The 27,237-nt window shown below is 41.4% G+C and overlaps 1 protein-coding gene across 1 annotated transcript; it reads left to right on the top strand.

The window, feature by feature from the left end:
* Window positions 1-1,918: 1,918 nt before the first annotated feature.
* PPM1F (protein phosphatase, Mg2+/Mn2+ dependent 1F) lies at window positions 1,919-27,237 on the top strand (the record flags this gene model as incomplete). The annotated part of the gene is made up of 7 exons (XM_084297567.1): window positions 1,919-2,094; window positions 10,427-10,557; window positions 14,196-14,395; window positions 15,021-15,209; window positions 16,072-16,215; window positions 17,170-17,263; window positions 18,564-27,237. 7 exons carry the CDS (start codon window positions 1,919-1,921, stop codon window positions 18,935-18,937), a joined length of 1,308 nt encoding a protein of 435 aa, XP_084153693.1. The 3' UTR covers window positions 18,938-27,237.

Here is a 27,237-nt window from a genome sequence, read left to right as displayed (position 1 = left end):
TTCACTGAGTGTGAAGCAGCACTTCTGCTTTATTCCTTCCTCCTGTGAAAGTGTGCTGCTATAGCCAGTGACCACTGAAGCTGTTTTAATACCAGGTGGGAAGTCCCACCACTCTGAATTTGGAAGCACAATAAGCCGTTCCTCACTGTACCTGCTGGAAACTGCTCCTGTTTGGAAGGTTTGTCACCTGTGCATGTCAAGGTGTTTGAGTATGGAGGAGGCGATGGGATATGAATAGTGTTAGATGTGGATGCAGGGCACAGAGGGAGTTCTGAAGTGTTTCACAGAATCACAGAATCACAGAATTTCTAGGTTGGAAGAGACCTCAAGGTCATCGAGTCCAACCTCCAACCTAACGCTAACAGCCCTCCACTAAACCATATCCCTAAGCTCTACATCTAAACGTCTTTTGAAGACTTCCAGGGATGGTGACTCCACCACTTCCCTGGGCAGCCTGTTCCAGTGCCTCACAACCCTTTCAGTGAAGAAGTTCTTCCTAACATCTAACCTAAAACTCCCCTGGCTCAACTTAAGCCCATTCCCTCTCGTCCTGTCACCAGGCACATGGGAGAACAGGCCAACCCCCACCTCGCTACAGCCTCCCTTGAGGTACCTAAAAAGAGCGATAAGGTCACCCCTGAGCCTCCTCTTCTCCAGGCTGAACAAGCCCAGCTCCCTCAGCCGCTCCTCGTAGGACTTGTTCTCCAGGCCCCTCACCAGCTTCGTCGCCCTTCTCTGCACCCGCTCAAGCACCTCGATGTCCTTCTTGTAGCGAGGGGCCCAAAACTGAACACAGTACTCGAGGTGCGGCCTCACCAGAGCTGAGTACAGGGGGATGATCACCTCCCTCGCCCTGCTGGTCACGCTGTTCCTGATACAAGCCAGGATGCCGTTGGCCTTCTTGGCCACCTGAGCACACTGCTGGCTCATATTCAGCTGACTATCCACCATCACTCCCAGGTCCTTCTCTGCCTGGCAGCTCTCCAACCATTCCTCTCCCAGTCTGTAGCTCTGCTTGGGGTTATTGCGCCCCAGGTGCAGGACCCGGCACTTGGCCTTGTTGAACTTCATGCAGTTGACCTCAGCCCATTGGTGCAGCCTATCCAGATCCTCCTGCAGAGCTTTCCTACCCTCGAGCAGATCGACACACGCACCTAACTTGGTGTCATCTGCGAACTTACTGAGGGTGCACTCGATGCCCTCGTCCAGATCATCGATGAAGATATTAAAGAGGACTGGCCCCAGCACCGAGCCCTGGGGGACGCCACTAGTGACTGGCCTCCAACTGGACTTGGCTCCATTCACCACGACTCTTTGGGCCCGGCTATCCAGCCAATTTCGCAAAAAGTTTTTTTTTTTTTTTTTTTTTTTTTCCCCAAACGAGTATCTGGGTTAATGACTTGATAAAACACTTTGGACGTGTTTAACACAAATGAAAGTTGTGAAAAGCCCCCGTATGTGTTGTGGTATTAAAAGTCAGTCAGTAGACGAAGTAACCTACAGTTCTGTTTCAGCTCGTGCACTGTAAATACCCCAAAGCCCCAGCAGCTGTAGGCAGAGGTAAGGCGGTGTTCTTGACTGACTTCCTTGGGGTTTTTGGCACTTTATCGCGTTTGCGGGGTTAGGACTGGGGGCTCTCTGTCACTGTGTGCTTGGGACACTCCAGCGTGAGGCGAAGGCAGCCCCCCGGGGCTTCCTGACGCTGTGAGCTGTGCCTCAGGTGCCGTAACGGCCGCTCCCGCCTCACAGCCCCGCTGGGTCCTAGCGCCCCCCTCCCCGCGCCCCCGCCCCGTCCGGCCACGTGCCCGCGTGGCCCCTCCCCTCCTCCTCCCCCCGCCCCCTCCCCGCTTAAAGGAGCCGTCAGGGCGCCCTTTCCCCCTCCCCCCCCCCTCCCGCCGCCCCTCAGCGCGGCGCCGCCATGGCGCTGGGAGCGGAGGCGGCCGCGGCTCCCCTCGGCGCCTTCCTGCGGGACTTCCCCGCTCCGCTGGGCCCGGGGGAGCCGCCGCCGTGGGGAGCGGCGGGGAGCGGCGCCCTGAGCCGGGCCGAGGTGCCGGGGGCGCTGGCCGAGCCGGCGAGGAGCCTCCTGGGCGGCAGGTGAGGGCCCCGGGGCTGAGGGGGAGAGCGGGGGGCGGGCTGAGGGGGCTGCGGGGGCCGCTCGTTGGGGGAGCGGCGTGAGGTGAGGTGAGGCGAGGCTCGTCCAACATCGCCGGCTGCCCGCGGGTGGCTCTGTGGGCGCTGAGGAGGAGGTGGTGCTGTTGGAGGTGCCGGTGATCTTCAGGTTCTTGAATTGCCTTAAAAAAATCAAATCGCTTTCTGTGTATCGATGCTCCAGGCGTAGCATCAATTCCATGGCGTGCACTGCTTAGTTATACGCTGTGCCTAGACCTACAGGTGAGAAATGCGTTAAAAAGTGCGCTTTTAGGTTGTGATCCATGTGCTACTGAGTTGTGCCCTCACTGAACTGCTCCCAGACGAAGCGCAGCGGTGGTGTTCCTGAAGGAGCCTGCACACGCACCCTGCGTGCTCCACTTCTGAGCGCCCTGGAGCTGGAGAGGGTCTGGGTGAGTGCTTTAAACAAGGGTGATGCCAGGCTTGAACGGACCCATGGCAGCCCACCTGCCACGTGGAGCAAGGTACTGCTCTCTCAGGTTATCTTGGAGGAAGGCATGAGGCTGTGCAGGTACAGGATAGATTCTTCAAACTGCAGCGATTTAAAAAATGGCATTTATGAGGTACTTACCTCTAGTACTGCATTGTTCTCTAGCACGCACATTAACAAGTTAACGTTGCTTTTGCGATGCTTTCATCTCACCTGTCACTTCTGGTGTTTACCCAGAAAGGGGCCTGCCCTGTCAGAAACTGCATTTTTCACATACCTGCCCTGCAGCCAGTTCTGATTAGACTGCCTGCTTTGTGGGGCTTCTGAGCTCCAAAGCTGGAAAAATACACATAAACAAAGGGGAAGGCAGCAAAAGAAAGCAACCCAGAGTAAAAATGCAAAAATCTATTTTATACTTCTTTTCACAAACTGGGCTTGGAAAACAACAGTACGTCAGGTTAGTGTTCTTACATATTTTCTTGGCTGCCAGTAGGCGAAACAGAATCAGGCATTTGTGCAGCTGTGTGCTTGGCCATAGTACAGCGTGCATGAAGTGTCAAGTGTAGGCATCCCAGCAGCCTTGCAGCTCAGTTCTGGACTCCTGGTGCAGACAGAGCTTGCCTTACAATTGCAGGAAGCCTGCAGTGTCACCCTGGCTTGGCTAAGTTCTTGCACGTGGAGGAAGAGCCTGGTAGAGACCAAGGCCAGGACAGGAATGTAGGAATTTGGAAGTGCAGGCCTTCTTGTAATTCATGTAACTAAGGACCAAAACTGAAAACTGAAGTCTGTGACTGTGAGAAATTGCCAAATGTCATCTCAAATGCAGCTTAAGGCTAAATAAACTTTGCATTTAATCTGACTCCCCCAAATCTTTGACAAAAGATAGGTGAGGAAATACAAACAAATAGGAGAAAGAAGATTGCTAAAATTAAAAAAAAAAAAAAAAAAAAAAAAAAAGCCTTGGATGTCTTAGGAGGCATTTAAATGTTTGTGTAAAAGTAGCTAAAAATGCACAGGTGATGCCAGATTAGGAAGCAAGTTCCAAAGAGGTCACTGTAGCATAGATCCAGGGATGTGCTGTTGCAGGCTATCACGGTGATATCCCTAACACACAGGTGGCAGCTCAGTGAAAAATATTCATGCTCAAATATTTCAGTGTTAATATCCCCAGGTCTCTCACCCTGCAGGTGCTGTTAGGTGTACCTTGCTGACTGCATGCATTGAAGCTTGTTCTGAGTTTGCTCAGTTTGAGTTCTGTAACACTCCAGCATTGCAGAGCGTGTTTTATGTGATGATTTGTGATGATGAAGGACTTGTCTATAGATCAAAGCATTACTGGGAGCTGAGTTTGGTGCACAGTTCTTATTTCAGCATTGTCAGATACTTCATTCACACCCACACAGATCTGTGGAGTGTGCCTTGAGCAGCCTGGGCTAATAACGGTCTGGCAATATCCTTAGCTCCTGAGACAGCATGTGGTGAGGGTTAGCTCATGTTCTAGTTGCTTGGAGGTGCAAACCTTTGTGTCTTTACAAGGAGAAACATTCTTCCTCCGCCGTCGATCAGGATTGTGTTTGGGAAGACAACAGGGTAGGGAATAACATCTGTGTCCAATGACAAGATTTTGAATGCTGTTATTCCTCCGAGGCTACACACGTCACTTGTGTGGAAGGAGTTGGATGTGTCCAGCTAACCCCTGGGATGTCTTTACAAATCTAAAATGAGTTATTTTAACTACCTTCTGCAAATGTAGCTAGCACTCTAAGACAGCCACTTTTGCTTCCTCAGGGCTTGGGTTAAATTGCGAATACACCAAAGCTTTGCAGATGCTTCTACTTTAAATAATTAATTTAAATCTATGGAACTGCCTGCCTTGTACAGAATTAAATACTTGCATAAAACACTGAAGAATTGGGGCAGGTTTAAGTAATCTTGCTTTGCAGAATTTTAATTAACACACTTTTGGATAAGAGCTGTGTTTTACGACAATCTGAAAATAGATCAATGTGAGTGAGAAGTCCATTAGTTATTTCCAAAACTTTAGAAATTAACCTGAAATTTTACTTTGTCTGAAACAGAACACAAGGTGAAGTCAGAGCTCCAATACACAAGTTTCTTCTTTGCCTTGAAAGGAGCTGAAACCTGTAAGGCCATCCTGTCACATAGCCAAAGAACAATGTGAAATTCCAGCAGGTTTCCTGTTTGAGGAGACTTTACTACAATAACAGTTGTGAGCTCTGGCTTCCTGTTGTGACCCCTCCCAAACGAATGTTTCATCTCTTAGTTACCTCAGCATCCTGTTTTGTGTCTTTGTGTTTTACACTGTAATGCTTGCACCCAGGATGTTGCCCTGGTGTCTTTATTTTCAGCAATTCCTTGCCTTTAGAATAGTTAATTCTGCAATTAAGATGCTTTTTTATGTGATGTTCGCATGGAGTGGGATTGGGAGGGGACTTATGTTGCCTCTGGTTTACCCAATCTCTTCTAAAAACCCTGTTTAGTGCCATTCTCTCTGGAAGCTAATAACCCAGCTACCATGGCCTCTGCTTTTAAAGAATCACCTAAAACTTTCTTCCTTACTCCTAATTTTTACCACTTAGTGTATGTTACTGTAATGCACCAATAATTCTCTTTGCTAGGAACGTGTTTACAGTGTCAGCGGTCTGTTCATTTCAGGAAAGTGAGTTTCATCTGCCCGTGCCTTCAAACAAACTTTCTGCTTTTTGTGGAACCAGTTGTGCTTGGTAGTGGAAGGGTACGTGCATCAGCCTTCCTGAAAGAGAAGGCCATTCCTGCCAGAGTTCTCAGCAGCTTATGATTAATCATGTTAGAATTGGAAGCCTTGATAAAGTTAATGTACAAGAAGAATGTAGCACTTTTGCAGTTTCCTAGTTAATTTAGTCAATGATTAACAAATTGGCTCTGGTAATTTTGGGTGATGGTCAAAACCAGCGTGATTTCTCTTGCAGCTGGTTTGCCCACTGCTGCTTCAGAAGCTCCTGTCAAGCTGTATGTCATCCTGCCAGAAAAGATGTGGAGCTCTCGCTGGATGTGTGTATGCTTAATAACATTTTTGGCAGTCCTGACCTGCCTCCAGCAGTATATAGAGGCTGGACAAACTGTTGATTTAGTGCCCAGTAAATGGGTTTTTAGAAGACCTTGCCTTCAAAAAGAAAGCATGTGTATGGGGAAGCCTGCAATGCAATAGAGAAAAGAACTTGAGTAAACGCTGAAGGAAAAAAAAAGATTAAATCTATGATGATGATGAAACTTTTTGGTGACTTGTGGGTACTTAATTTATTTGGCTCTGCTTGAAAACGTGAAATCGTGTTTCCCTTTAACTTGGATGTTTTGCTCATTGTTCATGCATTTGTATTATATTTGTTTGGTTTTGTTTTAGTTCCATCAGTGTTCATCTACTAAAGACCTGGTGTCATTAATGCAAGAAATGACTTCCCATTCATTTTGGGATTTCAGATGTTCTCTCCTTGACAGGAGACAAGATTTTTATACATATGTATATGTATATATCCTGATACATAATCTGGGGGAGAGAAACAAAAATAGCAGATGGGGGAGAAAACAGTGAATACAAGCAGCTTTTGTTTATTAGGAAACTTGTGACCTGGTATTATTTCAGCATCGTGAGAGACTTGATAGAGAACTGCTAGCATCTGCAAACCTGCATTAAAATGGCTTTGCTGATGTGGCTGCAATGTTCTGCAAACACATACTGACTACACAGTGATGAGCTTTTGCTTTAGTGGCAAAGCTGTAGTGTATCTGCTCTTCTGCTGTTACAGACCCTGTGTAGCAAATAAGAGCAAAAATAAATCTTCCCTGTGCTCTTGCTACGGCTGACTTAAGCTAGAAGCGTTTGCTAGCAGATACAGCATCTCTTGGTTGCACAGCCTGTACTTGCATACTTCTTTCTGTCTGTGTGTATATAGATTATATATAATACATACTCTGAAAGAGAGAGAAAATTGTACAGTGGTGCTGTGGCAGCACTTTAATATCTTGAAAGAATGTCATGCAACTTTTTTTTTTCTTTGAGAGGTGGCAAGTGATCATCCAACGTAGGCAGCACAGTCGGCAATCTCCTGTGCTTGTCCTTGTACACACAGAGACTTCCTGGCTTTGCCGTGGAAGAGCGTGTGTTAGGGAGCGTGAATTATTTTCCTTCCAAGAAAAGTAAATAATGCAGCAGGCTTTGTGTAAACATCGGGTGTTTGGAAGGTTCTCGTGGGGCTTTGTACCACCCTCCACCAGGTTACACAGAGCTTGCTCCTCTGCTGGAAGTGCCGAAGAGCAGCTGTTTGGAGTCTGCCGCCTGTTGCAGTACTCCCTGCTTCCTCAAAGCTGCCGCAAGCTGTTGGCACAGCACAACAGAAAGCCTGTTGTGTTTTCAAGCCTTTGAAAGAAGCGCAGCCATAGCTGAGGCTCTGGGTGAGGCAGAGGGGCCTGACCCCTTGAAAATGCAGCTGTGTCCTGCAGACTGCTGAACAGGCTCACTTGTATATCACTTGTATTGATGGGACAGAATGGAGCCGGTGGCAACGCTCACCGCAGGTGTTCTGGGGTATTTGAAGACCCAAATAAAGTGATCTTACCAGGGTTTCTGGCTCCTGAAGAAACCTGTGTGCATTGTCTTTTATTTCCGAAGGACAATATGTATGGGTCAGTGACAGTTGCTCTTTTCATGTGTTATAAAATAGAGAACTAAGTTGTGTTGCAGGAGAGGAACCAAGTGAACAAGGAGAAAAGTAAGTTCACTTCTGTAACTCATGCCAAGTTGAGGCTATGCAAAATGTCATAATTGCTTTCTGCTTCCGTGTGTAACTTTATTTTGGCTGCAAGGTATGGATATCAAGAGAAGCTTTGCAAACCTTTACATAGTTCTTTCTAACAGTACAGTATGTGTCCAGTTGTGCAGAATCTTTCAAGGAGGAGGATGGCTTATAAATCTGTGTTATTTATTAGCAGGAGGAGGATGGCATATAAATCTGTGTTACTTATTAGCAGAAGCGTGGCTTTACTCTTCAACTTAGTGCTTTTATCTGTACTCAGGTCTTTAAAACAAGGCTTATACTTTACCATGGAGTAGCTGGAGGATATGAACTCTCTGCCCCAGCCACTGGTGTTTTGACTTAGCTGGTGTTGAAGCTACAGTGCCTCATCTCCACTGTTCCAACATGTATTATTTTTCTTTTAAATTTTTTCTGTGGTCAAAACACACCCTTTTTGTTAACAAAGAAATAGCCTGTGGCAAAGAAACTCTGAGGCTGTTTACTGCTAGCCTGTGTGGGCTGAGGCTAAGTAGTTAGCGTTGCATGTGTCATAGAAGTGGGGCTGACATGTTTCTTCTGGGACTCCTGCAGAAGGTAGCTTCCTCTCCATGTAACACACCCCGCCAGCTTCCTTCTTCCTCCCAACATGGGTGTTTTCCCACTTAGGAAGCAGTTACAGTATTTCTTCTGATTCATGAAAATTAAGTTAGGCTTGGCTCAGCCCATCAGCAGGGAGTTTTGGGCTTCTTGGGCTTAGGGTCATGTTTTTTAAACTTCTATTTTCCCTCATGTCAGTGTGTCAGAACCAGCTGCCCACTGCTCTTGCTGGCTGCCTAACAAAGTCCCAGTAAGCAGGCATTGTCCTTCCTTGGTCGCATTTGTAAAACTTTAAAGGAGGATAGGGAGGAAATGCATAGGAAGCAAAGCTGAATGAAGCATATCAGTACTGAGGAATCTTGGATTTCCTTCTTAGGAACTGGGTGGCAACTGGACACAGTTGAAGGATGTGACCTAATAACTTGTAAACCTGTTCCTAGTTACCAGCTTCCTGTGAGTAGTGGTTTATGTGGGATTTGTGAATTATGGCATTTAGCACGATGCCTCTCGTTTAAGGTTCCTTCTAGGGACCTAGTTCAGCAAACTGGGGCTTTGTAAAGCAGAAGGCTACGAAGTGGCAATCAGTTCTGGTGCCGAACTGGAAACCAAGGCTGGATTTGAATTTCTTCTCCCATGGAGCAGAAGAGGCTTGTAGGTGGCTGAAGCTGTGGTTTTCTATGCACTTAAATGCATAGCTGCTCCTCTTAATACTTCTGGAGCTAGAACCTGCTTTAACTAATGTTTCTGACTTACAGGAGCATCATCAGTGCATCTGATTGCATTTGTGTGGCTTGTATTCTCATGTTTGTTTCTTTTCCACCTATCCTAGGGAAAACAGGAAGGAGGACTGTTAGCCATCTCCATTTCAGATGTATTTCTTGCCTGACCTTTTAAAAGATTGTCTGTTGGTGTCATGGTGATGGTATTGCATTGTTACTTTTAAGTAGGAAGGGAACTGACTGCTAAATGCATTAGTCTTTAAAGAAAAAAAAAGTCAAATAATGCCAATTGCTGGTTTCCTGTGATGATATGACTGCAGCTAGCACTGAAAGGAGCAGAAACACGTTGCCATCTTTTTGAAGTACTGAAATGACTCATTAGAGAAGGCCATCACCACTGCCGAATGCGGAGCATAAAACACGCTTCTGTTCGCAGCCTGCTGACTAACACAATGCTCTTTGTTTGCTGCCACAGGAGGTACTCGTACGTGGCTCTGAGGATATGACAAGGCCTCTCTTTCAGAAGCACAATGGTAAAATGCATTTCAGATTGTTGTCACTGGGATCTAGCAGCTCACAGTCTTCCCCTCCTCTCTTCTGTGCACGCAGAACCAGTTATCTTTGTTCAGCCTCTTCAGAGACCATTTGCTTCCACCATTTCTTACTCTCTAGCCTGCCAGTTTTATGCAGGAATTTTTAAATGTTTCCCTGCAAAACAGCTTGTCCTTGACTCGCTGCAGGTGCCTTAATGTGTTATTTGCTTTGGTTGCATAATTCAGGGCTTTGTGGGCATCAAACACTCCATGAACAACAGATAAAATTCTTTTTGTGGATGTCCACGCTTATTCTTCATTGTGCTCATAGAAAATGTCTGGAATGTGTGTTGCATACTGTAATTGTTAGTGCCTGCCATGGGCATATAGTGAATATAAAAGACTCATTTTCTAGTAGTCCCATTTTAAAGTTGGACGGAGCTTATTTTTTCACAGATATAGAAGCACTGTAACAAGCGTGTTTCGATAAGGCAGATAGCTTGTGTAAAACACTGAGTAAAAAGGAGAGTTTGTAGGTTGTGTAGTGTTACTGTCTTCTAGAAGCTCACCTGAAAGCTTCAGTTGAATATCAGGCCTAGTCCCCGGTGCCAACCCTTTGTGCTTTCTTCCCAGGCAATTTCTTTGGAGAACTTCCAGTCAGGAGAAACTGAGCGTGACAGGTTTGTGGGTTAGTACTGAGCGTGACTTCTCTTGTAGAGGGAAGGGAATTGCAGTCCTAAGTAACATTTTGGAGATGCGTGTGTGCCACAGTGCAGAGATCTCTATGCTGACTGTGGTGAGACATTTTGGCTGCAAGTGAGCTGTGTTCTGTAGTGGATAGAAAGAAAACGTTGCATTCAGAGACTGGAATTGGAGGTAGCCATTTCCATCGGAGAGCTGAACATACCATCTGTGGCTGAAGTGGGAGGCAACAGTTTGAAAACATGATTCATGCACTTCTCTGCATTCTTGAGAAAGCACTTGTCTAACCGAAGATCGCACTGAACATTTGTATGAATAAACATCACACATATGGTTTCTTCTACGAGTTTACTAATAAAGTTGGAACTATCGATTGTGTTTAATGCTTTCTAATTCTGAGCTGAGGTCAGCAGTCATAAACAGTGAGGTTGTAGCTCAATTTAAACTAATGGTATTTTGTCTTTCCCTTCCTTTTCTTACCAGCAGAGGTTTTTCACCACTTCTTGCAGCATCATTGATCCATGCTGCAGTTGATGAAGTTCTTCGAACAGACTTGACTGAATTTAAGAAGCAAAGTGTGGAAACGGAGGAAGAAGGAGATGAGGAAAGGTTCACCTGTAAGTATACTTTTTCCCTCTGTGGTTTTCCCGGAGGCTGTCTTTTGGAAGACTTCAGTGTTTTGAAATGTTTCCCAGAATATTTGGTTAGGCTATGTTGCAAACAGTAGTGAATAGAACTGTATTTGCTCCTGTGGAATAAAAGGTAGCTGTGCAAACGTGGTGTCAGGAGCCACGGACTGAATGTGTGGGTTGGCTTTCTGGAAAGGGAAGAGTGTTTATCTTCCCCAAAATAATTAATGACTGAGTATGTCCACAGTGCTTCCTGAACTGAACTAGTTAAGAACTTTCCTTTTTCTCAATGAACTACTGCAACTTGCAACTGAAGTTGATAACCTCTAGTATTTTCTAAGTGCCCCGTCTCCTTTGGTAGACTGACTTTAGCTAGGTATACATATACATTGATGCTGGCATCATCGCAATTGCTATTATGCAGCCATAGTAACACCTTAAATTCATCCATGTACTCCATGTTGCTTTTGTGTGTTCTTGGAAACTAGATTTTGGGCCCTCCAGAAACTGAATATCTTAAAACTAAAGGTCTTTTTCTTGGCAAGTTTATCAAGTCTCTGTGTTTTATCAATTATTCCCTCTTTTCTCCCTGCCCTCTCCCATGAGGATGGGATTATGAAGAATTTGAATCATGTATCTTTTACGTGGCACTTGCGTTTTCTCCTATCTGACTGAATCAGGGAGAGAACAGACCGTGGTGATAGAGTACTGGGTTTGAGCCCTCTAACAGATGGTCATATTGCACTTACATGCTGAAGTACTTAACATTAGGCTTCACTAAACCTTCAATCCTAATGACAAGAATATAAATGGAGCAGGATGCAGTTGAAGATTAAAAAATGGAGAAGAGAGATGTCTTTGACAACAAGTCTATCCTGTAAGGGGAAATCCTCATCCTTCCATTGCTCTGGGATGACTTCAAAGGCAGTTCAGTGTGCCATGGCAGATGCATCTCCAAGCAGAGCTGTGGCAGTGGCCAGGACACAACACTTTTGAGAAGCCTACTTCATTAGGCATTTACAAACCTGAAACGGGGCGGGAAAACACAATTAAATCTTGCTGCACCCTGAATATTTCTTCCCTTGCCTAATGTTGTAGCCTTTCTGTGTCTGGAGAGATTTAGCGAGTTTCTAGCACTGTGCATGAGAAGAGCTGGCTTCGTATCAACTTCGCTGGGGTCTAAACAACATACACTGTCTCTCTTCCTCCTGAGATTCCCAGGGGGAGTGGGGTTGGGCCGGGGGCAGGGGATCACACCCTCTGCTGCCCCCCAGTGGGGCTGGACCCTCAGCATGCCTGACTGCCACCCGCTTGTATGTTCTGCAAGCCTTCAGAGATTCTCCTGGGTGCCTTTTGTAATCACTTTGAGGTTAGTCTCACTGGTATCTGCGCTCTGTACTATGTGTTGGTCTGTGAGCGACTGCCCCAACTTCAGTCCTAAGCTAACCTGGAGAGGATGCTGCCTGAGATGAATGGACAAAAGAGCTTTGTGCAACTAGATTGTTGCAATTGTTAGAAAATAAAAAGGTATGGGCAGCAGTGCTAGAGCATGACTTCAGGCAGGGGAAACTGAAGGACATTGAAGTATTGATCTTCCATAAACAGGGGTTCTGTATTGTGGTTGCAGGAACAACCGTAAGGCACAGTAAGATCTTCCCTTGTCAAAAGTGATACAAAACTATCTTCTTTTCTGTTTTCCTTCATTGGGGGGGGTTGCATCTTATTGTATTGTGACTATGTGCTTCGGTAGTGTGTCTTTATTTGGTACTACACAACCTATATAGGAAAATACAAAATGACATATTGTAACCCATGTGTGATAATTCTGTAGTTTTTCAGCACAAATATTTCACAGAGCAGCTGGCCACTGGTCATCAGAGCATCTTGCGCTCTGTTGAGCCCCGTTATTGACTCCCCTGTAATTATATTTGATGTGAACTGTAGCAGTTACACGTTATTGCACACGTGAGCTGGTGTGCATTTGTACAGCTAGGAAGAAAGATGTTCCTTGTGCTACAGCACACTATGGGCTCTCTTCCTACATTGCAATAATAACTCTGGCAAAAAGCGTTCTTGGAATGAAAGAGAAATGACTATATACAAGTAAGGTATGTATGTGTACCTATACGAATACTACTGTTTGATGTGGTGCACTGCAGAAAAATTTCTGGCATTAAGGTACAAAAGTCTATGTCAAATTTCACAAGCTTGGTACTTAAACAGCAATATATATTTGAATCTCCTGGTCAGCATTGGTATATACCTGTACATGTCTTGACTAATAGCTGTAGACAAGGCTGTTTAGGGTGCTGTCCTATTGAAGTATATTTGTCTATGGGATAACTTAATATTTAAAAGTTTTTATATCTTGCCAGCTCATATTTGTATATTGAGCAAATCAAAAGTAATTTGGATAACATTTAGTGACTGCTAATCAAAGATCTGTGCTTAAACCTAAGCTTTCAATTCTTCAGTCTCAGAGATGCATCTGAAGATGGCCATCTAGCATTGCTGAGGAAAAGAAATTCTTCAGAGCTAAAAGTTATAAAATAAATTCTGAGGAAGCTTTAATGCTAGCAGTGTTAGTAGGAGTAAGGATAAAAGAGAAATAGAAAAGATAGTTTATGCACTGCAGTTCTTCAGGACATGCTTTAGTGGCCAGTATATTATTTTTGCTGTATACATGATCTTTTCAATGTTTTTGGAGTTAGTTGATTTAGCATTGAGGTGGGGTTCATAAATAACAGAACTTCAAATTATTATCTATTCTGAGAGATGCTATATTGCAAAGCCAGATACAATGCCAAAAACCAAATCATTCAGTCTGATGAACAATAAGTTTGGATTAATTGATCTTTGGGACCTATCCAGAAAAGGATTTGAGTGTCTGGCTGGAGCTTTTCACACTATGCTCAGTAGGTCTTTATGGTTCTGCTCTGTCATGACAAAGCAGGAAAGTTGCAGAGGTGTTCTTCTGTCTCTTTTTCTAGCTTTTAAAGTCCTGTGTGTTTAAAAAGATAAAGATGACAGCTTAAAATTTGATTCTGTTCTGTTCAACTATGAGTTGAGCTATTGACCTCAATAAAATATATTCTCATACTTCCTTGATGCTTCAGTGGAAGTGGTTCAATAGGGCATAACCTGACCCAAAGTCTGGCTAATATTTTTTCAACTCTTGTGTCGAAGAGAACAGCAATCTGTTATTGAGTTGGAATTTCTGCCACTTGATCTTTTTTTTTTTTTTTTTTTTTTTTTTTTGTAGGGATGTACTCCTACCACTATACCTTGTGCATTTTACTTACATAATAATCACATTTATGTCTAGCTCACCAGACTGATGTTTGGATCCATGTTATGATTGTTGTTTGATGTAGTTACCTATTTGATGAGCCTCTTTTTGAAAGACAACCAGTAAGTACAAGAAGCTTTTCTTGTCCTTAGTGGTACCCTGTTCTCCATTATTGGCACTTTTTTTCCACATGATTCTCAGGAGCCTATTTTAATTCTTGCAGAGCTTGTAGAGGCAGAGTGCTGGATAAGGGTATGCAGCTGTAAGGAGAGAAACTTGAAGGAAAGATGGGGTAAATGATGAGTCACGTCTTACTGTTTTGTCTTTGTGCTGTCAGTGCTGGATGGAGAGTCACTGCAACGCTGCTTCTTTAACAAGCTTCGGGATGTCTGCTTTGAATGGCAGAAGCAGTTGCCACCACTGAGACCACTGAAGCGGTTCCTGCTTGTTTCCATCCATGCCATCCGTAACATTCGACGGAAAATGGAGGACCGACATGTTTTGCTCCCAGAGTTCAATCAGCTCTTTGGTTTATCAGTAAGTCTGGACAAAACTGGGGAGGTCAATTTGTTAGCTTTTCAACGTTCCTCTAAACAGAGTGATCTAGTGATGGATGATCTGGGAAATGGTAAGAATTTGTAGCCACAACGTACGTATCATGTCTCCTGGAGCAAGTGCTTACTGAATCCTTTTGCTAGGGGCTAACTAATGCCCTGAAAAAGAAAGATCTTGGGACATTGGGCTTCATGTTATAAGTGATGTAGGGAGATGGGAAGTTACCTATTGCTATGTTGCTAGAGTTGTAATGTTCTTGTGGCTCAGATAACTGATAGGTTTTAACTAAAAAAAAAAAAAAAAAAAAAAAAGACAGACTGGGAACAGAACAACAGCAGTGGAACTACATAACTAACTACCTGATGTTTCAATTACAAAATATTCAAGGATATTAAATGACAAGCAATAAGGAAAATAATGCCCCTGTAAATTACCCATTTTATCCATTTAGCACATGGGTAAACTGATTTAAATTGCCTTTACCTATACAACATCATATGGAAGAAAGCCCAGAATAGAGAACCTTTGCTCCCTTGCTGGTACTGCTTTAGGAACTATTTTATTTTTAATGCTTGTATTTCTTCTTCTCCCTCCCTCCCCACAAAAGGATGACATCGATCGCGCTTACTTTGCGGTATTTGATGGCCATGGTGGAGTGGATGCTGCTAATTATTCAGCAACCCATTTACATGTAAATGTTGGGCTACACGAAGAGATTGTTAAGAATCCCTCAAAGGCCTTGAAATGTTCTTTCCAGAAGACAGATGAAATGTTTCTTTCCAAAGCCAAAAGAGAGGTGAGTGGGTAGAGATTAATTCCATTGTATTTAAATAACAGCAAGAACTGTTGGACAACATGGTATTATCCAGAAAATTCTGGCAGTATAGCTTCTTTGAAGTGCTGACTTCTTTATGAAATTATGCTACGTGAAAAGGTTTTATTTTGATCAAATTATTTCTTTCTTTGAGGAAAAACAAAATGGCAGTGCTTGCAAGTTTGAGATGAGTGATTGAAAAGAAGTGTTATGTGGTTTAAGTGATCCTGACATACCAATTATTTGAAAGAACACTGCTGCCTCTTTGCCAGAATTAGTCTCTAGGTGTTCTGTTGTCCTACTCCTTACCTGGAGAAAAGGTTTCTGGTTTTCTGATACTGTGGTCACCATCTTCCTCTTTCTTCATATCTTTAATGTCACAAGTGGTAGCAAGATGAAAATGTATTCCATAGTTACAAAAATTATCTATAACAGACTTCAGTTCTTCAGTATTATCCATCTGCTTTGAATCAAGTTGGTATGATGAATGTTCTTTCTTCAAATCTGTACAATGGAAGGATGGTTTATAGTAACAGTAATTGTAACAGTATTGTAACAGTGCTTGTAATGTGAACTCTTGTTATCTTTTGTTTAGCAGTAACTGATCAGTCTGGGAACTAAGAGCAGAAAGGGAAGAACATAACAGAGTTGGTATCAGCTATCTGTATGCTAGAATAAATAGTTTATTTCAGATCTGTCTGATATCTTGTACCCTTTTCACGTACCTGAGTTATGATCACAGGTCTACTGCACTGCATTTCAGTTTAATTAACTTAAGTTTGTAATTTTGCCAACAAGCAGAGCTTGTTGAATATTCACCTCACACATCTGCTTTATTCTGCAGAGGCTGCGGAGTGGTACAACAGGTGTATCTGCATTGATTGTAGGGAACAAGCTACACATAGCATGGCTAGGGGACTCGCAAGTAATGCTTGTCCAGCAAGGAAATGCCGTGACGTTAATGGAACCTCACAAACCAGAGAGAGAAGTAAGTCTTTTTGTGTGTGTGTTGTCAGAATATCTCTTGAAACCTTTTGGAATGGAGCCTGCTCAAATGTTTTGTGCTTTACATACTTCTGTGTAGTGCAGTAGGATTTACAGAATGACTTTTTTTTTTCCATCTACCTGTGTGCTTTGAAAAGCTGCTTCCAACAAAGTGCTAATGGTACTGGCAGGCTTGACTTCAGTTCCTACTCGGACTGTCTTTTCAAAATTTATAGTAATTAGAAAACTTTCACAGGATTTTTTTGTGAATGTGTAACTGCCTGTTATAAATAGACTTTGAGATTAATAGCTATTTAAAATGTTAACATAAGTAGCACAGAAGACTTCGATAATATTCTATACTGCCATCCAAAAGCCAATGATAATCTGCTAGCCTAACCAGCTTAAAGTATATTGCAGTTCCTATATATTTTAAATATCCAGGAATTTTATTACACAAAATTTGGTGGGGATCCTGTGAGTTTAGATAGCATTGTGTGACTATCTGCCTTCGTAGCATGAATATTTGTAGTAACTGAAGTAGAAAAAGTAGTATCAATGCAAACACAACATTTAATTGTGACATAGCCTACCTGTCTTGTCTTTTATTCCAAACGTGTATATTTACCCAGCTTTATGGGATAGAAGGAAGTGACTGGAAGGGTACTCTTTCATATGGAAAAGAACATGATGAGACAGAAACTTAATATTTATGATTTTTTTCTGTACAAGCTGTGACACATTTGGGAAGTAGGTGGATTGTTTCCAGTAATCGTATTAAGTGCATGTTTCTGAACTAGATTCTGATATGTGTTTATTTGCTATATTCGTGCTATAAATACAGAAGCTAAGGCAGTGCTTGGTTTTGGGTTCTGTCTTTTTTACTTGAATGACTAACAATAAGGTCAGTAAACCACAAGTAGACTCATTATAACGTTTGTATTCTACTGTTTTTCAGGATGAGAGAGCACGTATCGAGGCTCTGGGTGGCTGTGTAACCTATATGGACTGCTGGCGGGTTAATGGTACCTTAGCTGTCTCCAGAGCAATTGGTAAGATTAAACCATCAGAATTAGTACAGTTCAGATTAAATTTGATCAAAATGCATCATCTGAGACTGTATGACTATAAATAACACTTTGCTTAGTATCAATTGAATAGTAAACCACTGTTACCATCTGTCTTGCATGTGAGCCTTGACAGTTCAAATTTTATAAGGCTTTTGCTCCTTAGAATGTCGCTGACATTGTGTTGTTCTCCAGTAGCTTAACAAACTTGGAGAATTTCATGTGTAAAAGTGGAGAAAGTATTAAAAAAATACGTTCATCTAGCTTTCTTTATATTTGTGTCTAAATGTCTGTTGTGTTTTTTGGTCCACTTTATCTTCTGACTGCAGCTCTTAAATCAGATTACCACATCCTCCTTCAAATAGCATATATCCATCAAGGTAGGGCACTTCAGTTGTAGTATTCCAGAATCTTATTAAACAAGGCTGCTTTGCTACTCAAAGGATAAGGCAAAAAGAGAACAGACCTTGGACAAGTGCAGTAGATAACTGTAATATATGACTGGAAGCAAACTATTATAAATTTGTATAATACTATTTGGATCAATAGCAATCCATATTTGATTACAGTGTCTACAAAACTGATGAACTAAGCACAACAAGCAGATTCTTGTGGCGTTTTGCTGTATTTCTGGCTAGCTAAGAAATACCTTATTTTCATAGCATTCTGAAGGCTGTGCAAGAGGCGCGCTTGTAAAATGAAGACCTGAATATCTCCTTCCACAAATATATTTCAAAGACAGTAAACTTCGAAAGAATTTCCTTCATTTCCCTGCAAAATTAGGAAGATTTTGAATTAGAGTAACTCTAGAAATTACTGGATTTAGTTAGGCCCCAAGAGTTTTCAAAGGAAACGAAACCCTTCCAAGCTTATTATTCAACTTTTGTGTGTGTGTGTGTGTGTGTGTGTGTGTATATACACACAGTATACAAATTTTATATTTATTTATATATATTTAGTGTGTGTGTACATATATATATACTATTATATATGTGTATATATATATGTGTGTGTGTGTATATATACATATATATATATATATATATACATATATATATATATACGTGTATATATATATATATATATATACACGTATATATATATATATATATACACACACACACACACGCACACATATATACACACAACTTTTCACTACTCTGGTCCTGCATCAGGTATCTCTGGAATATGATCTATCTGTCCTTTAGGATGGTGAAAGCAGGTGTGGATGAAGAACTACTTACATTTGAAGTAATAAAGTCTTTGCTTTGATCATTTGTCTTAGGTGATGTGTGTCAGAAACCCTACATCTCTGGTGATGCAGATGGAGATTCATTTGAGCTGACTGGTTCTGAAGATTACTTGCTCCTAGCCTGTGATGGATTCTTTGATGCTATCAAGCCGTATGAGGTTGTAGACTTGGTCCTAGATCATTTAATGCAAACCAAAGGAGTGGGTCTCAAAGCAGCAGAAAGACTGGTGGCTGCTGCAAAGGAAAACGGATCCAGTGACAACATCACTGTTTTAGTGGTGTTCTTGAGGGATCCACAGGACATCTTGGCAGACTGTCTCAGAGACACTAAGAGCCTTGGGGCTGGTGATGATGCTCAGGGCTCACCTTTTAATTTCCTCAGCTGTGAGGCAGCAGCCACACAGTGACAAAATCCACAACGTTCAAAAAAAAGTTCAGTTAAGGAACTGCTTTCCACTGAAGAAGCCTCTAATACAATAGGCAAAATGTGTCAGGAAGAAATGACAAATGGACAAACATTTAACAAAAAGCCAAGACTCCTTTTCCTGAGTTCCCATTTGTCTTTTCCTTCTATTCCCCTCCCTTCAAAAACCACTGAGCAGACATGGAGATTTGTACAGCTATTTTGTCTCTGGGAGCAGAATTGTAAAATGTGTCCCAGGGCTGCTGGTCATTTCCCTCTGCCCTGGAGGTGGTAAGAAACATATATATAAGCTAGTGGGTGAGAATACCCATTTGTGAATTTTGAGTGAAAGTTTAAATTAGTGCTTAAGAAGAATGCTATATGTTATATTTAATTGTGATGTTACTATGGAATTTGGGAGGAGAGAAGCTGTCACTATCAAAGAAAAGCTTGTTACTGTGTGTGTGGTCTGTAGGAATGGGCTTGGTGCGTGAGAGAACTGGGTGACCAGAAGTAGCACACCATTGTGCTGTGTAAGTTACTTCTGTTCTGTACCAAAGATGATATTAAGAGAATGATGTGGCCTCTTCAGAGACATTTAATTTTGTGTGTATGGAGAGGGGAAAATAAAACTGAATGCTCCAGAGAAAGAGCAAGAAAGCTAACCAGAAATATCCCAAGCAAGAATGATAGAAAATCAGCTGCTTTCGGGGATGCTCTGGTTTGTAAACTGGAAATCCAACATTTAACTGCACTGGATTATTTCTCTCTAACAAACACACTTTATTAGCTATCTGGCAACCTGAAAAGAAAGGACTGTTCTATATGAGAGAGATCCTTACAGTATGTATGCTCTAGCAGTTAAATATGCTCTGTTTCTGCCACTCCTTTTTTTTTTTTTTTTTGTGTGTGTGTACTATAACAAATGAGAATTTTATTTTAATTTTAAGTGTTTATTTGTTTACTGAACTTTATGGTTGGAGGAATTTTTTGCAGTGTTACTTTATTTTGTTGTGGTTTTTATTTAAAGTAGAAGTTTAAAGCGACTGTATCTTTATTACCTGGTTTTAAAAACTGACTACCCTCAAGTGCCTTAAATATTTCACCCAAGGATTGCTGGCTTCTTGTCATACTCTGGTGAGCCAGCTTGTAGTGTTTTTAAAATGTGACTTTTCTATTTCATTAATATTAATGCGTAATGCACTTAACTCTTTCACTTTTGTGAATGATTTTAGTGGGAACTAGGTTTCAAAAAAAAAATCTCATTCATTGTTGCCAAGTTTCGTGGCTTATAATGAAAGCCTCACAATGCTTACTGTGATTTGCCCCTGCCACATGCAAGAAGCCCTAGCTAGTTGATCATAAAGTAACAGTCTGATTATCACAACTTTATTTAAAAAGAAATACACTTCCAACCTTCACAAGAAAATTTAATAACACAAACTAGGAACATTTTAGTAATAGTTTTTGATTAATATATGGTTGATTTGACCATATTTTGTAAATTTTCAGGATCTAAACTTTCTAAGGAGATGTGAATCTAAGGTAAGGATGAAAGAGTCTTAATGAATGTGTATTTTGTTTTGCAACTGTTAGATCCATTACATGCTAGATCCTCTGGCTGTGTTTTATCCTGCTTTGCTAGCCTGGCTAGCAGAACTCAACAAGATCTGAAGGCTCAATGGCAAATGTGTTAGTAATTTCTGCATCTAAACAAGAAATGTTTTACATCTGGCAGCAAGATTGTATGCCTAATTTAGAAGCACATGGCATTGCAATATGTCAGCCCTGTTGATCAAAATGTGTTGAAATGTAGTGTTGCTTAGGGAGGTAGAAGAGTTGAGATGTCTAAACAAAGGCAAGAACAGCAGTGTGCTTATGTCCATGCTGTTTCTGAACCGTCAGCTGGTGTGGGCAGTGCAGTTACCCGGGTGACTTGAGCCTTTTGCCAGATTATTGTGGGTGATCTTACAGTTTAACGCAGCCTTTCTTCCATGAGCTACCATCTCATTGCATAGCAACCCAGACAATGACTTTGCTGTTTTGCTGAACAACAGTTGCTTTTCCACTGAGAAGGCTGTAACCCCTTCTCCATCCTAGATTTTGCTGTCCTAAAATACGTGGTGAAGGCTTTCTATGAGGGTAGCCTGGTAGGGTAGGTATTAATTTTTGTAGTGAACCTACTTCAGATAAGGAAGCCTTCAGTCCTGCGTAATCGTGATTAATCTCCCATTGCTATGATTTCTAACCCAGATATTCAGAATCATGCTAAATTCTGATGACCACTAGTGCCTCTTGGTGTCTTGGAAATAGAGTTCTCAATTGTTAGTATGGTAAGATTCATAGAGAATTGTTTGATTTCACAGCTATCCGAGGTTTATCAGGAGAGGGGGAAGCTATTGTATTCATGAAGGGAGGAATGAAATGTCAGTAAGTTCACAGTATAGCTTAGTTTCTGAAATTTGCCAAGTTTCCTGAAGGAACTGAACAAGCCTAATTCTTTGTAATAGGTCTTTTATTTTAATCTCTTTGGGCAGATTTGCAATACAGAAGAAACAGTCTTTCAGTGTGGACTTACAGCCATGTGAGAATGTCTTATCAAATTTGGAATTATTTTTTTTAAATGGGAGAAAAGTAAAATACACCTTTACAAAGCTGTCTGTGGTAATCATAAACTTAATTCTTAAGCTCAGAATGCAGAATTTCTCCTCTAAAGCATAAAAGTTGTTTTCCTTCTGAATAACCAATTACATTATTTATTTGATCCTTGTGAGCAGGAATAACCTTTTGAAATTAATACAGATTTCAGAAGGGATAGAAAATATTTCTCCAATTTTCAGCAACTTCTTACTAGCTTTAAAAAGACTGGTCAGATCTGTAGGAGATGTAAACAGGTTGAAAATAGCAGTCTGTATCTTATCAGTGGAATAAGTAAGTCTCACCATGTCATCTGCAGTAAAATTTGATTTAATATACTATTTGGGGAGGGAGAATTGCTTTTGGAGATGCCTTATCTGTTCTTGACAGTCTGATTAAAAACTATGGAAATTTTTTTATAACTCAAAAATACTTCAAAGTTTTGACTTGTAAATCAGTAAGGGAAGTATGAGAAAGGACACAACTATAGATTTTGGAAGAGAGCTTTCAAAATGTTATTGAAAATCACAATGGATGGTCTTACCATCCTTGGGTTGGCATGCAAACTCCAGTATTTGTTTCACTTGTGACGTTACTATCACTTTTAGTAGCTAGCAGCTATAATGCATAATACGGTTAAAAGAAGCCTCACCAGTATGGGTGGGGAGGAGACGGGTAAGAGCTCTAGAAGAAGATTATGAAGTTGAACTAAATATTCCAAAATATATGGAACGGTGCTATATTTAGTATTTTAGTTTATTAATTTGAAGTACTAATCTGCTATGTTAGCTTTTCTTATCATTCCTCTTAAAATTTTCTGGATTTCAGGTGTTGGGTGTTTTTTTTTTCTTCTGTTGTTTTCCTTCTCTCCCTTGGGTTTCAACAGTACGTAGTTGTGGTGAGAGAATGATGTCATCTCTCCAGGCCTTCCTAGCATCATCTACAGTATATTATGACTTGTCCAACAGTGTTCAATTGGCTAATTTGCCTGTCTCCTTGTTGTCTTTCTACTGGGTATGAGCCTTCATCAAAACCAACGTTTGAGTCTAGTCAAAATCTATGAAGCTGCAGAAGTTAGCTGAAGGATTCAAGACAAATGTTCAATGAAAAATTATTTTCATATTTTACTAGACTTCAATTGGATGTCTGCTGCTGCATATTAGAACCCAGCACCAGAAAAATTGCCTTTCAAAGGAGCCTGCATCTTTGAAACACAGCATTCTTAAATTCTCACATTGTGCTTGATTGAAAACCAGCTTTAGTCATGCTGCTTAGTGGGTATACAATGTAGTCCTTGTAGTTCTGGGTAATTCATACTTCTACCTTTCTTTCCTTCCCTGCTCCACCCTCTCCTGCAAAGAAATATGCCTAAGACAGTAACATCTTCTGGGTATGACATAGATGAGATTACAATTTTACAAATCACTTTTGTTTTTTGTTGTGTATTTTTTTTTTTCCTTTTTCCTAATACAGAGGATAGAAAGGCAGGAAAAATTTTAGAACAGAGGGAGATTAAGCAAAATCCACCCTCTAAGTGATGGAGGAGTGAAAGAGAGAGACAGGAGTGCATTTAAGTATTATTAATGCCTATTTTAAAAAGGAAGTGGGCTGGAAAATAGAGCTACAAATGTCAGTTCTTTAGAGTGAAATACCAGTGCTTGGAAGAATTAGAAACACACCCATTAAAAAGGCAACGCTCAGATGCAGTAACTCTGTCTTCAAACAGCCAGGGAAGAAATCACAATAAAAGCATCCTAGGTGACTTACTCTGACCCCTCGGCACTGTCTTGGATGTTAATGCTACTAAATGGATTTTTTTTAAAACGTCTTTACGTGTAAAGGAGTGCTAAGAGGGAGCATTCGGTATACGCAGTCACTGGTCACTATGCAACTGCTGCCATGAGTAAATGCCATGAAGTGTGTTAATGAGTTGGTGCTGCTGGTAAGCTCTCACGAGATGAGTAATTGGACACAGAGTAGTTACATCAGAGCTGGCAGTTGAATAGTGTTAATCACAGTGATGACTTTAATAGCATTTAATAGACACTTATCTGAATTCAAAGTCAGATGAGATATCGCTCTTTTTAAAAGCGTTTCCAGTGCTATTAGCTTTCTGTCACGAAAAACCACTAAAATTTCCATTTTTTTGTTGGATGTTGGGAAAAGTGCTTCTCTTGCTTTCTGAATTCGGGAGATAAGTTGGCTGTCTGCATTGGAGAGCCCATTCTCAGTTGATAGCTTAAAGCAGCTGTTTGGGGTTGAAATTTCCCTTTTAGCAGTCCTTTAAAAACAAGCAAAAATGTGGTTCCAGAGCAAGTGGCTGCGGAACATATGTGTTTCTAAATGGTGTTGCACAAAAAGCCATAGCTTTAAGGAGCCAGCAAATACCCTCAATATGTAAAGGAGAGAATCAGTTAATTGAGGTGTTTAACGCCTAAATTAAGATTGCAGCTCCACTCTTTGTGTGATTACTTGGGTTCTCGTGGACGCAGACAATGCATAGCACCAGGCGAGGTATATTTCTGTTCTTAGAGTACTGAAGTAGCAAGCAAACGCTTTAGGGAGAAGGTGGGGGGAATGTTAGCCACAACAGAGCAGATTGCAGATGATTCATATGTAATTTATCTCTAGTTAAGCCTGAATTAAATTTCCCTACTTAGGTCTGTTACTGTCCCTCTTACAATTGGGCCTGTGCTGTCAGACAAAATCCTACTGGGAGGTAATGTTCTTTCTGTTCCCCTTTTTTAAGGAGCGAATGGCTCCTGATGGCTGGAACGCCTTTCAGGAAAGGTTGCAGTTGAAGAAAAAAGTTTTAAAATGAGTGCAAGACTTCCTAATCTACCCAAAGCTGCATGTACTCTCTAAAGACATGGATAGCATGGCCATAGTTGTGCTGGAAAGGGATTGATTTTCTGCCAAGCCCGTCGTAACCTTTACAACTGACAGCACCAAAGCCATGAGGCTGGTCCTCCCTGCTTTCCTGAACCCCGCCAGTAAAACAGCCAGCCCTGCTGAGCATTTGTTTTGTAGTGGTGACAGCTTGAAGAACTAAGCCTGTCACTTTCTGCATACATTTTGTTTGGTTTTAATATGTTTAATGGATTTTACTTTGCATAAAGCTATTTTGATTGATTTCAGTCATGTCAGCTGAAAAGTAATCAAATGGAGGGAGCGAATCTGCACACGTATCTGTCATAGACACTTCTTAAAAAACCCTAAAATAAGCCGATAGGCTCTTGTCATAACCTTATCTCTCCAAATAGAACAGGAAGCCAAAACCTTTCAAGAGAGAATCGCTTAAACCTTAATTTTGGTGTGACCCGCCAGAGCCCGAGCAGGCATGAGCCCTCCCCGCAAGCTGTTCAGTGCTGCCAGTTAATGTGTTTTCCAAGCTGTGCTTGCTGCTGCTGGTGCACACAAAAATAAACAAAAGACAGCTGTGTTGGCAGCACAGAAATTTAGCGAGATGCAGCTTTTGTCAAATAGGAGAGGACAAAATCAATAGGGAAAGAAATGTTTTCAAACTTCTTGGAATGCAAACAATTGAATAAAAAAAATGCAACATAGAAGAGTTGGCAGCATGCTGTCAGCTTAAAACCACTGTTTTAAGCAAATAAATTTGGCTGCTTTGTAATGTTTGCTCTGTTTTGTTAACAAACTCCTCTCAGTCAGGGTTTCATGTCTTGTTGATATGTGCTTTTTAGTCTGAAGAGAGAAGATACATTCAGCTCCTTAGAAAGTTACATTTATGTGGGTTTTGTGACTACTCTAGTTGAGAGAAAATTCTGTAATCATACTCTAAACTATTAACCTGATTACTAATTCCTGGGAGATACTCATATATCAAGTACTGAACTTACAAATGACGAAGTGGTTCTGGATACCCATGCACAAGAACATCAGTCTTCCCTAATCTAGTTGATCACTTCTTGGTTTGTTATCATTTGTGTGGCAGTACCTTTGGCACATGAAGGGTTTGTCACCTCGGCAGATGGACCTGGAAGGTTGGATGATCACTCCCTGAAGGAAGTACTTATCCTTTTATCTAAGGAAAGATTATACCTTTTGGGTATCTAAGGCTAAAGAGATAATAGCTAGGAAACTAGGGAGATCTTAGAGGGACCTTCTCAGGATAATTAGATACTGTGGCTTCTCTTTTTCATGCTGCCCTTTTTAACTTTGTTAAAAGGCATTCTGCTTAATACTGGATGATTAATACTACTGTCCTTTTTTTTTTCTTCAGTGTATTTGAAGGAATGTCATGTTTAATAATAGCCAGATGTTAGTTTTGTTGAGGGTTAAAACTTCACACCTTTTTTTTGCCAGTATAGCATTTCTTACTTACTCTTCTTAAAGTCAGTCCTGCTCTCTCTCCTCCTCATTCTCTTCCCAATTTTCTTTCTGCTACCTTTTATGGCCTTTTAACACTGTCAGCCTCCTTCTGCTACCCCTGACCCCCCCCCCCCCCCCCCAAAAAAAAATAAAAAAAAAATACTGCTTAACCAGTAAACCCTGTTGGCTGTTAAGTCAGCTTAGTTGCCTCTGTATAATTTTAATTTCATCTGTGTTCATAGTGAAGTAGTCTGATCTTTGCATGCCTGCAACACCAAGAGCATAGAAAGTACCAGGTCAGCTAGGAAGATAAGAGACTAGAGCAACTGTTCTGTTATTGGCGTAGCCCACTATTGGATGGGTAAGAAGAAAATCCTGTTACTTGCATGCTATTACATAGGAGTACTTGAGCTTTTTTCAGGTAAGAGTAGCTCTCACCATGGATACAGGACTCGAGAAGTATTCTTGTCTCTATTTTCTTGTTCCTGCAGACTGTCTGTGCTTTCAAACATTTGCACTGTTTGGTGGGAGCGGGAAAGCTTTCTAAGTTTCTTCAGTGCTTCGTTTCTCTCTCTTTCCTGCGCTAGTTGACTGAACAGACAGGCTGCAGCATACCGCGTGGCTAACCAGCCTCTCAGCCAGTGTACCTCTTCAGTGTCTGCTCTATATAACAACCTCAGTCCTTTGCTTGTTTAGTGGTAAGTTAGACTTCTGTAACTACTCCTGCTGACATAAAAACGTGTCCTTATCAGTATTAAAGTAGTCTAAGAGCAGAACTGTTGCTTTAGGCACATTTCTTGCCACTGTGTTGGCTAATGAACCTTGAATGAAAGTAAGAATGGCCAGTGACTTTGAAGTAGGAGCTGTTAGCCAAGTGTTGTAGAACTGTAGTCTTTATTTATTTTGTATGTTAATCTGCACTTGTGACTCTGAGCAGAAAAGCTGCAACACAGCAGGTTTTATAAGCTGTGGCTTAACCAGTTTCTAGTATCTTAAACGTCTTATTTAAACTGACTGGTTCTGCTCACAGCTCAGAAACCTGTTGTCATTGATCATTACATGCTATGCATATTGTATGTTCATTTATATGGATTATTCTAATAGTGCTTGAGTGTATTATCCTACATTACCATATTATATATATATGTATGTATGTATTGCATGAGGTTTAATTTTTTTTGTATTGTCACTTTTGTATTCACACGGTGCCTCATGTATCTATTTGCATATTGCAAGAAATTGTTTCAAAGCAGTGATTGGAAACAAGTGGGGATAAGAATTCTTCACTGTAGGATCTGATGTTTCCGAAGTATTAATAAAGCATAGTGATTTGAA

The sequence above is a fragment of the Netta rufina genome (genome assembly GCF_964035555.1).
Source record: "Netta rufina genome assembly, chromosome: 17".
Lineage (NCBI taxonomy): Eukaryota > Metazoa > Chordata > Aves > Anseriformes > Anatidae > Netta > Netta rufina.
The sequence above is the reverse complement of the archived record's forward strand: the minus strand, read 5'-3'. Positions and strand labels throughout refer to the sequence as shown.